This window comes from Electrophorus electricus, chromosome 12 (genome assembly GCF_013358815.1).
Source record: "Electrophorus electricus isolate fEleEle1 chromosome 12, fEleEle1.pri, whole genome shotgun sequence".
NCBI classification, from domain to species: domain Eukaryota; kingdom Metazoa; phylum Chordata; class Actinopteri; order Gymnotiformes; family Gymnotidae; genus Electrophorus; species Electrophorus electricus.
This window is the reverse complement of record NC_049546.1, coordinates 3592548-3609028: the sequence shown is the minus strand read 5'-3', so window position 1 is coordinate 3609028 and position 16481 is coordinate 3592548. Positions and strand designations below refer to the sequence as shown.

The following is a 16481-nucleotide window of genomic DNA, read 5'->3' as shown; positions in this document are numbered from 1 at the left end:
GTGACTCACCACAGAGCAGTACAATCTTAGATATTACTAATGAAAATTAATATGCTCCCCATCAATATCAAAACCTGCAAAAGATCATAGCATTATCTAATGGGTGAGCATAATCTGAGAAGCATAACTCTTGCTAATTTTTTATTTTATTTAAAAAATATCCACTGCTGTTACAATACATCTTTACCATATATATTTCTGCATAAAGAATTACATAATAGAATTACAGTATTTGTTACAATCTGCATATGTAATATTTAACATTTATACCATTTGTAGTGTAAAAACATCAAACCACAAACAAAAAAAGTATACATAATAGATCTTTTGTGTGTGTGTCTGTGTGTGTGTGTGTGTGAGAATCAGGTACCATACTGATAAGTGCAGTATATACAGAGACGTGTGCGTGCTGGATAATGGCTGAAACAAGAGGATGGTGGTGTGGAGCTGAACTGAGGTGTGTGTTTTGAGTGGGAGTTTCTATATTTAGACAGAGGTGGTGCTGTTTTTCTCTACACTCCACTGCACATGAGTTGTAGCGTGATTCCTCCTCCAACTGTCCCACAGAGAGGCTGAAGAGGCCTGCGTTGGGGGGCCGGAGCCTGAATCAGGATATCAGTACCCCCCGGATTGGGGGCAGCTCCATGGGGCAGCTAGATGCTGTTGTGCTGGTCTCACAAGGGCCAGGGCAGGTCGCTGAAGTCCACAGGTCCACCCAGGCCGGCATCGGCTTCCAGGAGACTCATGATGACAGCCATAGCTGCCTCGTCATTACTGGGGCTGCTGGAACCAGGTTCGTCCATGATGTCAATACTCAGATGGGAGTTGTCACCTACAGCAAAACAGTGACTTAGTGACAGACCAAAGCAGGGATGTCCAATTCAAAGCCTGTAGATACAGTGCCCTGCAGTGTTCAATACCGACCAGACTTGACTCTAAACATCCAAATGCAACTGAAAACCAAACCTGGTTGCTAGAGATTCCACATACTTCAGTGTCTCTAATGGATAATCTGCTATCCAAAATGTTTAACCAACAGCAAACCTGTGATATGGTATCACTGATGGAAGACCTGGACAAGTGCTAACACAAATCACATCATTTATAGCCTCTAACTGTAAACATTTTTATTTAATGACATTTAGCTGACACTTTTATCCAAAGCGATTTACAATTATGTAAGAGGTCAACTTGAGCAATTGAAGTGAAGGGGCCTGCTCAACAGTGGAACTTGGCAGCAGTGCGGCTTGCTCTGGCAATCTTCTGTTTACTAATCAAGAACCTTAACCACTGAGCTACCGGCAACTGCCCCTAGAAACCTAGAAAAAGTGGTGCATCACAAAGATACTGCACAGTGCTGCAGTGGAAACTAGGCAGAAAGAGTAGGGCTGGGTGTGGTTGTATTTCTCATATGCTAGTGTATGGTGTCAGAGCCAGGGTTTTACATTCTATCATATAGAGTCCAACAAGACTGTATCCGCATCTGTCAGAGCAGGTAAACAGACGAGCACACAAAAAACAATCCCAACTCCTAATAATTCTGCTTAGTTGTCTAACAAAAATCAATGTACAAACTATTTTCCCAACGCCATCAATTTGTAAGAAAGAACACTGCAGTGCAGATAAGGAACACTCCACTAGTGAGTCCTAATCCATGTACAGTCTAATCCAAGGTTATGGTAAAAAAAGAAACTTACTCATTATGGAGTTGTTGGAGTAAGGGTAACCTATTGAGTCTGGTCCAGGCACAATGACAGTAGAGGATAAGTCTGGGGGGATTCCATTTTGAATCTATAAAGGAAACAGCATTAGAAACATCTCATTGCCTTAATTAGCAGTGTAGGATCTGAAAACAAGAGCCTACATCTGCTCCACAACTCAATTACAAGTCAACAGCACATTATATATGAAGGAAATATGGAAGCTGATCTTTATTCATTCATGTAGGAGTTTCTTGAAAGGCATTATCAAGTTTATTAGCTAATGCTGAGAGAAAACAGTGAACATTGTTTGACACGTTCAAAATAGTAGGAGGGAGAGAGGGAGACAAAGAGAAACAGACAGAGAAAGAGTGTGAGAGAGGAGTAATATGGATGTCCCCTTACTTTCTTGCCCCCTGGAGAACAGGTGTCCGGAGGTGGAGTACTTGTGATGTTGAGGGGGCTGGAACCACAACTGGAGGGGGAAGAGCCTCGGATCCTGGAGAACAGCAAGACAAGGGCAGAGGAAGGGAGAGAGACGTGTGTGTGTGTGTGTGTGTGTGTGTGAGACATTAGAGCTCAGGCCTCAGCGTTTGGGGCCAGGCTTCCTCCGCTCACCTCTGGATCTCCATCACCTCCTCAGCAATCATGCGACCGATTTTGCCTGCTCCAGCTCGCGTGCCCCCGGGGATGCCTGGCACTGTCTGGAGGGTCCGCTTTCCTCCACCTGCCAGACCCACCAAAGTACCAAAGTGCAGACACCACACACACACACACACACACACACACACTTCCTCACTTCGCCGAACCTTGCAGGTGTGTGCAGCCAGAATGGCATTTCCGTGATGGCTCTACTGCTGGTTTGTGCTCCTTATCTGAATCCCACATTGAGCCTACAAACTTTTAACCTCCACTGAGTGCAGTGTTGTAGTTCTAGGCTCCTAGCTTATACCCCTGCCTCGCTGTTAGCTTTCTGTGTGGGGAGTGAGATAGTGGCAAGTGATCTGACCGTCTCCGGAGGTGAGCACACTGTCCATGCTCTGAGGGGAGGCTGCTGACTGCGGGTAGCTGGGGTCAGTTCCTTCCAGCACGCTGCCTCTGGAACAGCAGACAGAGAACCACCAATCACGCACTGATAGCACACTGCCTTGGGAGGCAAGGCAGGGTGAGGCGCACTGCATATGGACGAGTTCTACCTGAGAAATGGCACACAACCTTAGGGGTACTGCTCTTGCTTCAGCTCCCTCCACCATAAGGAAACAGGTACTAAAACGCCCAGCCCATGAGGACCCTGACTGTGAGGTCACTTGGTCTTAAAGAGAAGGGACTTACGACACCACAGTGTTGGTGGAGACGATGTACTCCACCTCTTTGGTCCAGGGGTTCATGAAGCTGAACCATCGGCTACGCAGAGTGATGAAGGAGCCGTCTTTGATCTTAAACTTGTAGCAGTTTGTATTAATTTTTTCTCTCATCTGTAGAACTAAGAGCAACAGAAGGTTATTTTACTAATTTGTCAGTCATTCATAGCCAGCCTAAGGCAAGCAAGCAATTAATTTTACTTTGAGAAAAAGCCTGACAGCAAATAAATTTTCTGACTAAAACACACACCTTGTCTGTGGCACTCTGCGAGATGACTGATGTCATCCTGATGAAAATACTCGTAGAAGGATGTTCCCAGTAGCTCCTGGGGTAAATACCCTAAAATGGCAGTTGCTCTAAAAGGAAACATCATTTATTTATATATTTCATGTATGCATAATTTATTTATACATTCATGCGCATGTTAATTATTTAATACCTATAAGAACCAATATGTCTTCAAGGAGCAATAGGTATACAGCCTAGCAGTATAAATCCATTAAAAGCCCAACTAAGTTCATATTTGGGTTTAACAAATTAGAACTGCACAAAGCATGGGGTGCTTTTAGCGTGACGAGCTGTAAGCAAGTATTACCCACTTAAGAGGTCCTACCAAAGGAGATCATGGACTTACTGGACAGGATGCTTGACAACCAATAAGGCTTCTAACTTTCTCACCTGCATGTTTTTTTTTTCCTAAACAATTTTTAGTTAATCAAAGAATATATACCATATGTATTCTTTTATGTGGTTAAGGTGCTTCAAGTTCATTTAAAAGTGATAAAACCTCATTGTTGTTATTCCATGAAATGAAAGAGTGTAATGTGCAAACCTGACGATATCAATTTGTAAGTCAGTAATTAAGAATGATAACATCTATTTCCAGGCATTACGGCTGCAGCGTGGTGAAAGAGCCCTCACCTCTGGTCCACGAAGACGAACTTGCCGTCGATGGCGTGGCGGGAGACGTACTCGGTGGGCTTGACGCGGATGTCGCCGTTCAGGGGCTGCGCCACAATGTGGGGGTGCAGGCGGCCGATGGCCACCAGGCAGCTGAGGTTACAGCCCTCGTTGTCGGGCTCGCCGTCCTCGTCCAGGCCCATCTTGGTGGGCGGCCAGCTCTTCAGGTAGCCCGTGCTGTGGATGGTGCAGAAGCACTTGCGGTCGGCTGTGGGGAGAAGAGTGTGAGGTTATAACAAGCACCACCAGGCCACACGGCCTGGTCTTCATGTCACGGGGAAGGCCGATCTATCCAAAGCTGCTGTATCAGACATTAATGGACTGGTTGTGTGTGTCATAACAGCTGCTGTTTAACTGTTGTTTAGCATTTCACTGGATGCATTTCTCAGATTGAGCAGCTTGGGGGGAACATACACACATTCCCTTATTTTCAAAATCACTTTTGATGAATCATCTTTTGCAAGTGCCTGCACGGGAGTCCCAGCCGTCTGGCGGGCCCTGCTCCCACTGCTGCCGCGCTGGAGAAAACATGGCTACCTTTCTTCTTGGAACAGGTGGAGGGAAAGTCTTTGTCTTCCAGTTTGACAGAGGGCCGGTTGCACTTCATCCGGCAGAAGAAGGAGCGTCGTGCTCCTGAGCACAGCCTGGAGGGCCCTGGAGTGATGTCAGTCTTCACAGGCAGACCAGCTGAGAGAGTGACAGAGAGAGAGAGAGAGAGAGAGAGAGAGAGAGAGAGAGAGAGAGAGAGAGAGAGAGAGAGAGAGAGAGAGAAAGGGGAGAGCGACAGAGAGAGAGAGAGAGAGAGCGCATTATTTATCAGCCAAACCATTTCATTTATTCTCTGAACTAATAGTGACCTTTGTCTAAACTGAATGGAAACTGTGACTCAACAGCCAAGCTTAAAAGCTTAGCTGAAAACAGAGCCCAGTATCTCTAGCCATCTCACTTTACTCTGCATTTTATGATGCGGTGGAATACGAGATATGGATGTACTTTTGGCATCGATGAGTCGTTCTCGTGGAGCTGTATCGGAAGATGACAGTTGCTCCTTCACTTTGGCAATGTCCTTGGGATGCAGGTAGTCAAACAGACTCTGGCCTATCAGGTCATTCTAAGGGAATAATAACAAACAAAACAAACAAAAAACACTTAAGTGCTGGTAAAAAGTAAGAAAAGGTATGTATGACAGATTTAAAAAGCCTTTAAAAACACACCTGACTATAGTTGAGAATTTTATAAACTGATTCTGACACAAAGAGAATCTTGCCACGATCACAGCCCACAACGAAGAGGAATCCATCAGCAGCCTGTGGAGAGGGTTGGATGGGCGATTACACCAAGCACCAGTGCTCATCTTGCACTCAGTATTCAGCAACTATGCACAAAGTCAAAAAACAGCCTGAAACCTACCCTCAATATCAAATGCTTCAGCTCATCATCTGATAAGAATGCTGGTTTATAGTTTGCTTCTGTGTATGGATTTGTAGCCCCTACGATGAAGAGAAACACGTGAACTAAACACGCGAACTTCAACATGCATGACAAGAACACAAAGGCAGCCAGGAATGTGGTCCTGGTTGCATTTCAGAGGGTGGCGGTGGGATCCAAGGGCACAGTGGTCTTCCCACCTCGCAGCGTCTTCATGTGCTGCACGGCCATGCGCAGGACCGTCAACTTGTCCAGCTTGCGGGACATGGCATTACAGGTGGGCACGAGGGAGGCCAGTTCATCGATGAAGCTGTTCATCTTGTCCCTGCGTCTCTTCTCGATCTGACTGTGGGCTTCCCTGGAACAGAGAGGACAGCTACTTGGCTGACTGCGTTCACCCATGGCTTCACGCAAGCAAAAAAAAAACCAAAAACACAAAAAAGAGAAAGAAAAAGGAACAAAAACCCCAAAACACCTCACAAGGGATGCGAATACAATAAATGTGAGAGAGAGATGGGGGTTCAAGGCGACCGCCTGGCAGGAATTAGCTTCCATATGTTGGTGAGCTTCCGTGTCCTGCAGGCTTTCCCATGCCTGTGGAATGAGGAGAGGCCTGGGTTCTGGGTCCTCAGGGGTCCCGTGTCAGGACGTTACCTGGCATTTTTCATCCGGCCTTGCTGCTCGTCTCTGGAACTAGAGGAATGGGTTTGCGTGAGCCCAAAAACATTCTTCAGAATAATTTATGTGAAATTAAAGGGGAAATGTTGGAGGATTTACCTTCCAAGTTGTTTTTCCTTATCTGTGTCCATACTATCACTGTGGAAATAAAAATATGTAAAGATTATCAGAAATGGGGGATGTATGACTTGAGATTTGTGTTTGTACTGTTTGACTCATGAGATCGGTTTGGGTTGGTCTGTGTGTTTGTAAGTTAGTACAATATTTGCAAATTGTATATCCGTTTTGAAATGAGGGTGTGAATTTATGATTGTGGAAATGCAATTTGTCCCTTGTGTGGTACTGTAGTTTGCACATGGGGAAAGGAACTTCTTTAAAGTAGCTGGTGGGTCTGGATGTCTACGTTTATAAGGTTTTGTTCAGCTTTAGGCAATCACTGGCATTTGCACAAATTTGTCATTTGAGCCTATCTGTTGTTTATTTTTAATGTGACTAAATAAGAGAAGATTGTGTGTTGTCATATATTCATTGTCACGTTTAATTAGCTAAGTAATTCATATAACATACAGAATGAATTGTCGAGAGTTTTGATGCCGTTACTCTTTATATTTATGCACTGCTATTTTGATGTTCTGAATTTGTGAATGATGTAAAATGTTTGTGTTGTTTGTATGCCTTTGTGTCATTTTCACAGTGCTAAAAGACACTAAAGGCCTAAATAGTGCTGTATTTGTGTTTGTACTTTGTGCTGACCAGTGATGAGTGATGAATTAAAGAGACATACTGAGCACCAGTCGAGACTCTTATTTAAATTACAATGACTATACATTTAAAACATAACAGCCATATTCCCTCTTCTCATATAAGTACATTAAGTAGTACATTAAAGACAACACGTGATCCCCGATCAGCTCTCTTTATCTCAGACATTTGATACACACATGCCCACTACTTTATGGGAAAACAAAATAAGAGATTGTAGGAAATAGTTATACTTACTCAAATGAAAACCCATCAATCCTGGAAAATCAAAATCAAAATAATATAGGGTTACAAAAAAAGAATGGACAGAAATATGGTGCCACACTGGCTACTGGTCATTACTGGTGGAGCAGGTGTGTGGGTGCGCTCACTGGTACTCGGTGGTGCTGCCCTTCCTTTTGCGTGTGTAGTCCAGGCCTGGCGTACCCACAGAGCTACTGATCAGGTCTCTGGAACTGGGAGACATGAACTCGTTCATAGTGGAGGAGATGTCCATTCTTTGGTCTGCCATTGGATCTTCTAGAGACGAGAATTCATGTTCATGTAAAACCAGCCCTTTAGTTACACATACAAATATGCAAGAATGTGTCTGTGTGTGTGTGTGTGTGTGTGTGTGTACAGCTTATTTTGTTCATGAATGTTACTGTAACATCATGCCTGGAATACCAAAATATATGAGCATAGACATCTGCTCCAGACTGCTCCAGGTTGGTTTACTAAAAACTAGTTGATTGGGCAAGTATTAATGTAACCACAACTGAAAAGGAATTTTAAAATTTGTTACATTCTGCTTTCCCGTCAGTATGTTCAGCAATTATTCAATGTATCTGATACACATTACATTTCAAAATGGATGCAACCAACAATTTGGACTAGAGAGCTGAGACCTCACTGCAGTTAAAACACAAATAAATTCTGATTCCTGAGTGTAATATTAGCTTAACACACTCACCACACAAATTCATCCAGATAGCTGTTTTCAACACAAATCCAGCAGCAATCTCCTGGAATCAGAAAGAACAGGAGATGACTGGTAAGGATCTGGATGGGGTGAGAACAGGTACAACCAAGAAGACCACCAACAAAGCCAGCTTTGTTGCAAAGCCTGGTGGGAGCTTTAAGCGAGGGTCCCTGTGTGTCTGCTGGATCCCCACCTAGCTGCCTTCACCACTGCACAAGACTTCTGCATTGCTGGCATTAGCCACCCACAAGGATCTTAGAACTTTTCCTTGTTTATCTTAATTCACTTTTTGTTGCCCAAAGGCAGTTGCCATTAGAGTGGCAGTACAGTTTCCAGGACAGTGGCAGTACAATTGCCAGTACAATGGCAGTACAAAGGCAGTCATCATACTGCACAGCATGTCTAGCCAGGAATAAGAACAAATTATGACAGCTAATTACAACTACATTCCCACCTACTGAGACTGTAATGTTCTTTGCAATAAATTAAAGTGACACTGGTGAACTGTTCCTGAGACAATCTTAATGACTGGTCTGTGTTATTTTGACTCCAGGTATCTACATGCTTGATCTTGTGAATGTTGTAATTTGGTGAAATGCTGACAAAAACCTGCCTTTGGAACATCTGTGGTTTGTGAGGAGGCTCAGAGGACAAATTTGAATATTACAGCCTCCTGCCATATCAGTACTGCAAAGGCCAGACTAACAGCTAAGAAACTTGTTGTTTAGCCCTACAGTAAAGACATCTCTGCACTCTCAGGAGAGCTGATTCTGTCTTGCAAACATGACAATATTCCTCAAGTCAAAGAGCAACATCACATGGGCAGCATTTGTATTAGGTTTCAAGGCTTCACAAGCAGAATATAAGGCCTATCACATGGAAATCAGGACTGATCAGTCAGTCTGCGAGCTGACCCAGGACCAGATTCATCAGCTGTATAAGGTGTTCTGCTCAGTCACAAAGGCTGATCCTGTATCAGCAGTGACCCTCCAGGAGACCCAGCTATAGCACACTTAATTGTTAGCACTATGGTGTTGAATTAAAACTGCGGCTCAAAGTTCATTGATGCTTAATTTTAAAACTAATCTTTAAATTTACCAAACTAAATCACACAAATTGTCTGAAATACTAATGCTTTTCACACACATTTTCAGGTCTCAAGTATTTTTAGCAATATAAAATATATTTTATCAATATGAATCAGTATTCTTATGTAAACAAAAATAAACCTGCTCCAAGCATTGTTTGTCTTGTTGCTTGTAGCAATAGGTAAACTGGACATACCAAATGTTTATTTCCTGAACACAGCAATGTTTAGGCAGTCCAAACTGTGAGAAACATTTGGACTGCCTAAACATTGCTGTGTTGATTTCAGTGCCCCAGTCCTTACACTCCCACGGCCAAACACTGAATGGTATTTGCCAGTCAGACAGAGGTCACTTCATCAGCAAAGCCCTCTGGCTGCCAGTACATTTCCTGGAAAGCATGTAATCTAGGTCACATTTAGATAAGTGGAAGTGCTGTTCTATCATAGCTCAAAACAAACTGTGGCAAAAGTACTAGACGTTTAGTCTTCCTAAACTTAAAGCTTGAACTCAGACACATGGCAAGCAACTCCAAGCACACCTCTTCTGTTGGTCTCCATCTTTAAAACATGAGGCTGGGTATAGGTAACCACTATAAAGTGAAATGTCAACAGCTTTCCACAGACCTTACTGGGCATAAGGTTAGAAATATGAACTGGCTATGTTAATTTATATATGTGATCTAAATGGCCTGCAGAGTTGTACTCTAAATATAGGCCTAGTCTTAATCCACTTGTACGCTTGAGCTACTTTTATATATTCAAATGTGAGTGAAGTAAATAGACAAAGAAAGCAGGAGAAAAGACACTGAAACTAGGTCACCCCAAAACTGCTGGTTAAACGATCATACTGTGAATTAGAGAAAGAATAAGGAGGATTCCCTGGCATTCTCGGGCTAATGCACAAGATAACCACCTACTGTAAATATCTTTCTTATTCCAGAATCCATGGATCACCATTAGCCTAAAAAATAAGGCTTCTGAATGCGTTTGTTTGCACAGAAATCTGTTCGACCTGCAGAGTTTGTAGACAAATTAGTTTGATTTTCTAGGCCCATTTGGTTTTAAACATGAAAACAGAGGCTGACACTGGAAAAGTCAGCTGGGTACATTAGCTAGCTCTATAGAAAAATATATCCACCAGCCACGTTACCATAAACGCTTTAAAGCTGTGGAGTTAGACTCTGTAGCCCATCCGTCCTCATTCACAGTGTGCGTTAGCCATTCTCTTGGCTTTCGTCAAGGGTCGGTTTCTTACCACAGCAGTACTACTGGCTGAATATTCCTGGGTGGCAGACCACTGTTAAGCAGCAGTGGCAATGACACATTTAAACATGTCTGACAATCTTGTACTAGCCAAACACCCACAAACGCGGTGCATATTATATCAGTATAAGTGCTGTGTAAATGCTGTCCACCATGCAAACAATATTCAGTCAACAGTAGTTCTGTCGTCTACCAAGGGATGAATGAACTTGGTAGAAAGAAAGATGACAAATTATTCATGGGAAACACAAACATACAAAACGCACCTACTGAAATAAGGAGTGCCTAAAGGGACCGTCGATTGTTGGTACATGGCAAGCATTTATTTTAAATTCAGGTTGGGAGGGTTGATCTTAAGTTACATACAGAAAGGAATGAGAAGCAGAGATGAATCAGTGGTAGGGAGACAACCCTATAAAACAAGAGTTATTATAGAATGCTGTTCACACCCACTAACAATAGCGTGGTAGGGCAATGGCAGCTCAGTGATTAACGCCATAAATGCAACTATACATTCATGACTCGATGAATCACAAAACTACACCTCGGTCATTATTTTTTACACAAGTGTGCCAACTTGTGTCCATCTCTATGTGCCCTAAAGCCACGTGAAGAGCACAGTGTGTGGCTGGGTCAACGACGTTGACAAGTAAGGCTTAGGACTCCGTGTGCCCCTAGCCTGGTCTGAGAACAGGACTGACAGGACGTGAAAACAAGTTAGCGACCATTATTTGGCTTTGACACCAGTGGAGTAAAAGCCCGTCAAATGGACATTTTTCTATATTTGCTGCACCTACCCAAAGACACACATTAGTCACAGCGCGTTCACCAGTCTGGAGACAAGAGCAGGCGATTAACCGGCTTGATTTTGCACAGAATCCTCCATCAGTTGTGTGTTTTTGCGCGAAGGTGTGCCGCGTTATGACTCGACCATAAAATAATTTTGCCAATCCTTTAGCCAACAAAATACACGAGAAGGAAGCGGTCACACTTAGTAGGTCTGGCTACTTAGGTAACGTTTGCCAGAGAAATGTCACTAATGCCCCTCCTCCCAAAAATCAATAGATACCATGCGGGAAAAACACATAGTCTAAACGACAAGACCCGGCAACACTACACATTGCCTAAAGATAGGCTAATGATTACACATAAAAACAAGATACTTACCAGAGGAATAAAACAGCATTACACTTAATTCTGCTCGCTTGACGGTTCGTGGGTGAGGAACTATGACATAAACGGAGTCAGTCTGTGACCTACTTTTCTTCTTTTCGTGTGACTGTCGGGCCACTAACCTACATTTTCAACCAATTACGTCGTTGGAATGAGCTATGCAGTTTCTCACACCAATCAGGAAGAAGTTTGCAAACCACAACTAGGAAATGGACACATGCATTAGCCAATCAGAGGACATACTGGTCGTCACGATTTGGAGACATGGCCGACAGTTCCAACATAGGATGGGTGTTTTACAGTGTAGAAATGTAATTACACGTTGTTACATTGTAACTCATATTAATATTTCAGAATGGCTGGTGCGGTTACTTTTGTATCACATCTTAAAAGTCTTTGGAACGAGAAGGGCTACTGCAAGTGACGGACAGTGGTGGCACTCAACAGGAATGGAAAGCAAAACAATAAAAGAGAAACAAATAAAAGCGCGTTTGTCAAGAATAGGAAATGTATTTTTAACGCGTGATGATGAAAATTGTTATAAAAACGTTTATGTAGTGTGGCAATTTGTACATAACATTTAAAGGTTATTTAATTATTAAAGGCAATCACTGCACACTGGCACATGCAATTAATGCACAAATGCACATTGTTTTTCTACGAAGTTTAGTGAGCACAGATGATTGTGTGTTCGCAGATATAATGCGCTTGAATTTTCCTGAGTCAGGGATAGGAAGCGTTATTCTGATTTTATTACAGTCAGCCTTAATTAATACACCTTTTGATTAATTTAATCATTGCTGGTATTGTAAATTGCTTTATTCATAGGATAGCTTTAATAATATATTCTAAAATTTAACATGCAATGACCCATACCTTCCTGATAAATGCCTTAATGACTGTTGCATGTTATACTTGCATTTAGCGTTATTCTGAAATCATGACAGAAAAACATTACATTTGTCATGAATGAAAATGAAGTCTTTGAAGGAGGCAGTTAGTGCTAAGTCGACTGTTTGTTTGCTTGCTTGTTTATTTATTTTTGCAGTAAACCTTTTATTATTTAATGATCTTGCAAGAAATACAACACACGACTGTTTTGTTTTTTTGTTATTTTTATTTATTTGTGTGTGTGTATGTGTGTGTGTGTGTGTGTGTGTGTGTGTGTGTGTGTGTGTGTGTGTGTGTGTGTGTGTGTGTGATTTCTTTTGCGGGAGAGGGGTTGAACCACGTCATATGTCAATCGTTTTGGTCATCATTCTGCGTCTGTTGTAATCCCAGCTGGAAAGGTATCTTAAACTAGCTAGCAGCCTAAAACCTCGAAGATTGTGATAGAAACAAGGTCCTCACAGCCTTACAGCTTCTAGATCGCTTGAACGTTGGGAGTTGTTCCGACTCCAGTGAATGACACAAGACTGAGCATGTCGCGGACACGACAAAGCTAATGCTAATGACGAGCTAATGCTAACTAGGCGAATATAACGGCGTCATTCAGCAAAGCGGAGCATCTCGGATAGCTAACAGCTGTCTAGGTGGGCAGAAAAACGTTGCATCGGTCATTGCAGTAGCAAGTAGATATCTAAAATTAAAGTCAATCTATACGGTAAGTCGGTGATTGTTACAACCAATCTTTCCGACTGAGCTGTTAAATCACCCAAAGGAACGCAGTATACATTATAGTTAAACAGTACTTTATTGGATTTCAAACACGCGCAGTTTGTATCTACATGAGAATAATAAAAGATCTCGTAAGTGTGCCGGAGGACTAAAGCAGAGTTGTTTCACAGGAAACAACCAACTATGGGTGCGGAGCAAAGTGGTGATGCTGATCACAAGCATTCCGACTACAGTTCTTCAGGTACGTTTTGTATACGAGGTCCCTTCCTTCATTAGGATTTACTTTATGGCTTCCCTGTTTTTGCATGTAATCCACGATTAATTGTATATAGATCTGAATGTATAAATTTGCCACTCATTTTATTAAAAACCTATACTTTCCCCCTCATTCAGTGATCACTGTATTAGGTCATTTCTTATAGGGAGATTTTATTGATGTAGTTACAGATTTTAGCCCCGTTGTTATGCACCATTTAACAGCCACCTTCTAAATCGACATCTTGCAAGAAAACTGAACATTGTTTAAGAGCCTTAGTGTGGATTATGAGATGGGCTAAAGGCTCTAACTGTGTACTTACAAGTCACTAATTCATAAATGATCCTAATAAAGTGAAGGTATATGCAAAATGTGTGGTTTTACAAATATTGTACTTTATCTTTTTAGGTCTGGTGGCTCTATAGAATTTACATAGTAAAATGCAGAATTTCATTGATACAAAATACTGTGCTATGTTATTATGAATGATTAACTCCAGTAATTTTGTGTGTGTGTGTGTGTGTGTGTGTGTGTGTGTGTGTGTGTGTGTTAGTTGTCCCCTCACCAGCAAAACAAAGAGCGAAAATGGATGACATAGTGGTGGTTGCTCCAGGAACACAATCATTACGCAACATCCATAATGACCCTGATGTCATCAAACTTCAAGAGATCCCCACCTTTCAACCTCTGTTGAAGGGTAAGAGTTCATGTGATTGACTGCAGTACATCAGTACATCAAGTCTCACCTCTGTGGCCTGGCAAAAACAAACAAACAACCTGTGTGCCCTTGCTAACTTTCCAGCTTCTACTGAAATAATTTCTATACGTCAGTTTTTGGTTGAGACTTCATGGACTCATGTAAACGCAGTGTTCGATTTCCTTGGCGCATCAGCTTTTGTGGTCCCTCCACCTCTGGTGCACAGGAAGGAAAGAACGTGTGAAATGTAGCTGGAAACAAAAGCTCCAATCTTGTCAGGTGTCCTGAGTGGACAGACGTCTCCTAGCACAGTGTCTCTGGAGAAGCTGGACTCAGCGCAGGTGCTGCAGCTGTGCTTGCGCTATCAGGACCACCTCCACCAGTGTGCTGAGGCCGTGGCCTTCGATCAGAACGCCCTGGTGAAGAGGATCAAAGAGGTACTGCAGCACTGCCCTTTAAAAGCCAGCGATGGTGCTGACTGGCCTGTGTGTGTGTGTGTGCAGTCTTGACACTTGGCTTTTAGACAGCAACTACGCACCAAGATGGCACCCATGAAAATGTCACTGCGATGGTTTGCCAGTTCTAACACTGGTCAGGTTTATAAATCTGTCTGATAGATTTAAAAAGAGCATTGTGTTGTTTTTAAACTGTACATTTACCCTACATACTGTTAGAAAATGTGCTTCATGCTGGGTTACACATTTAAAGATATAAATATATATGATTTTTTTTTTTTTAATTCTATTCGACATCAGCGTCAGTGTTTATTTCAGTGTGTGCCTGCTCTGCTCGATGTGCAGATGGACCTGTCTGTGGAGGCGCTCTTCAGCATCATGCAGGACAGGCAGAAGCGCTATGCCAAGTACGCCGAGCAGATCCAGAAGGTGAACGAGATGTCGATGATTTTGCGGCGCATCCAGATGGGCATCGACCAGACCGTTCCTCTGATGGAGAGGCTCAACAACCTGCTGCCTGAGAGTGAGCGGCTGGAGCCCTTTAGCATGAAGCCTGAGGGAGAGCTCAAGTAGACCCACACAGGGCATGACGCTACCCAGGGTTCAGCGCTTGTTCCCTGGGATGAAAGAACTGTAATGCGCTTAGCCTGCATTCTCAGGATATTGCCATCAGAACTTTCAGCAGAGGTCTTGCAGCAAGCGTGCATGATGCATGCATGCTCTGTGAACCTAGACCAGGAATCAGTTTGATGTTAAAGACTATAAAAGGTGCATAATTGAACATTGATAAAGTGACACTTGAAATGTGTATAATGAAAAATCTTATGTAAATAAATCAGTGTAAAAAAACTTTTAAATACTTTTTTACAGTTTGTGTTCTGATTTTTAAAAAAAGTTAGATTTACATGTCAATGTTTTATTTGCTACTGTTGCAACGATTCCAAGGAAGAAAAAAAAACATTTTTGATGAAAAACCCACATGGGCTATAACTTAAGTTTCTGCTTTGATTCCAGAATATGGTTGAAGAAATAAAACATTTTTCATTGGGATATCATTATTGTGAATTGTGACTGGAATTAACACCACACGTATTTTTTGGTTTTGAAAATAAGATTAATTCGGTTCATCTTTGATCATTTCAACATTCAGCAATGTACCACTCCAATCCAGAAGGTGGCAGCAAAGAGCACCCCTTTTGATTTGCCGTCAGATCAACTACTAGCTGGCTAGTTAGATAATCTAGTCTGCACGTTTATTTTTGCCCAGGCGATTGGGAAATAAAAAGATCTAACCGTTTAGTGATTTAGTGGACGTTAAGCGCAAAGATCATAATGCGGCGCCTGGGTTCAGTGCAGCAAAAAATCCCTTGTGTTTTTCTGACGGAGGTAAGAGCAGAACCATCCAGAAAACGCGACTGTCAGGTAAATTAAAAATAATCGTCGCCTCGCGATTGTGTGCTGTTACTGTCATTTTGTAAATTACAAAATCATTTGCTTGCAAATGTGCTATATAGTACAGTTTTAACTCTCTATCGTTTAACTTTGCTTTGTCGTTGACGATGCTGATGTCGCTTGTGTTCAGCAGTTCCAGGTGGTCGCCACTGACAACGTGAACCCCGTCGCCCTTGATGCGAACATCGACTGCGCTGTTGCCACTGAGAAGGTGGATGGCACATGTTGCTATGTCACAGCACACAAAGGTACAGTTCGCCAAAATGAACAGCAGTGTGAACCGTATTGCGCTTTTGTAAAAGAAAAGCTGGCCGCCCAGGGGAGTGAGTTCACGTGGTGTTTTATTATAATTTCACGTAATATCAAGGATTGTGAAGATTTGCTAAAGCAGTGAACAACTAAATGGATGAAAGAGTTATTGTTGCACTGTTAACTGGTTGTTTTGTTTAAGAGACAGTGGTTAAGTTAGTTGACTTGTAATCAGAAGATTGTGGGTTCAAGCCCCACCACTGCCAAGTTGCCACTGTTGCGCCCCTGAGCAAGGCCCTTAGCCCTCAATTGCTCAAGTTGTACTCAGTCATAATTGTAAGTGGTTTTGGATAAAAGTGTCAGCTAAATGCCATAAATGTA

At 42.5% G+C, this 16481-nt stretch overlaps 3 protein-coding genes across 7 annotated transcripts in view; 2 read left to right on the top strand and 1 right to left on the bottom strand.

Moving 5' to 3' along the window:
- Positions 1-124: 124 nt before the first annotated feature.
- Positions 125-11483, bottom strand: arntl1a (aryl hydrocarbon receptor nuclear translocator-like 1a). 2 transcript variants are annotated; one of them, XM_035532120.1, is made up of 19 exons: positions 11369-11457; positions 7843-7894; positions 7262-7409; positions 7128-7148; positions 6228-6266; positions 6105-6143; positions 5651-5808; positions 5433-5512; positions 5237-5329; positions 5016-5133; positions 4560-4709; positions 3984-4230; positions 3312-3418; positions 3033-3183; positions 2710-2798; positions 2319-2427; positions 2106-2199; positions 1698-1791; positions 125-832 (listed from the first exon to the last, which is right to left on the bottom strand). In XM_035532120.1, the coding sequence occupies exons 2-19, from the start codon at positions 7853-7855 to the stop codon at positions 675-677; spliced, it is 1908 nt and encodes a 635-aa protein (XP_035388013.1). In that variant the 5' UTR covers positions 7856-7894; positions 11369-11457; the 3' UTR covers positions 125-674. The 2 variants fall into 2 exon arrangements, with proteins under 2 accessions (XP_035388013.1, XP_026875445.2); XM_027019644.2 differs by lacking the exon at positions 7843-7894 and having other exon boundaries at positions 11369-11483.
- A 1093-nt stretch (positions 11484-12576) lies between these two features.
- borcs5 (BLOC-1 related complex subunit 5) lies at positions 12577-15454 on the top strand. 3 transcript variants are annotated; one of them, XM_027019626.2, is made up of 5 exons: positions 12577-12663; positions 13162-13232; positions 13801-13944; positions 14224-14381; positions 14745-15454. In XM_027019626.2, the coding sequence occupies exons 2-5, from the start codon at positions 13175-13177 to the stop codon at positions 14970-14972; spliced, it is 588 nt and encodes a 195-aa protein (XP_026875427.1). In that variant the 5' UTR covers positions 12577-12663; positions 13162-13174; the 3' UTR covers positions 14973-15454. The 3 variants fall into 3 exon arrangements, with proteins under 3 accessions (XP_026875427.1, XP_026875426.1, XP_026875425.1); XM_027019625.2 differs by having other exon boundaries at positions 12611-12906; XM_027019624.2 differs by having other exon boundaries at positions 12611-12977.
- Positions 15455-15610: 156 nt separating this feature from the next.
- The window catches only part of c12h12orf29 (chromosome 12 C12orf29 homolog), a 2957-nt gene continuing 2086 nt past the window's right edge, over positions 15611-16481 (top strand). Inside the window, exons 1-2 of one of the 2 annotated variants that reach the window (XM_027019660.2) lie at positions 15611-15821; positions 15985-16099. In XM_027019660.2, coding sequence (XP_026875461.2) covers positions 15732-15821; positions 15985-16099 — 205 coding nt within the window. In that variant the 5' untranslated portion in view covers positions 15611-15731. Of the gene's footprint in view, positions 15822-15981; positions 16100-16481 lie in introns of both variants that reach the window. The other variant, XM_027019659.2, reaches the window with a different exon arrangement.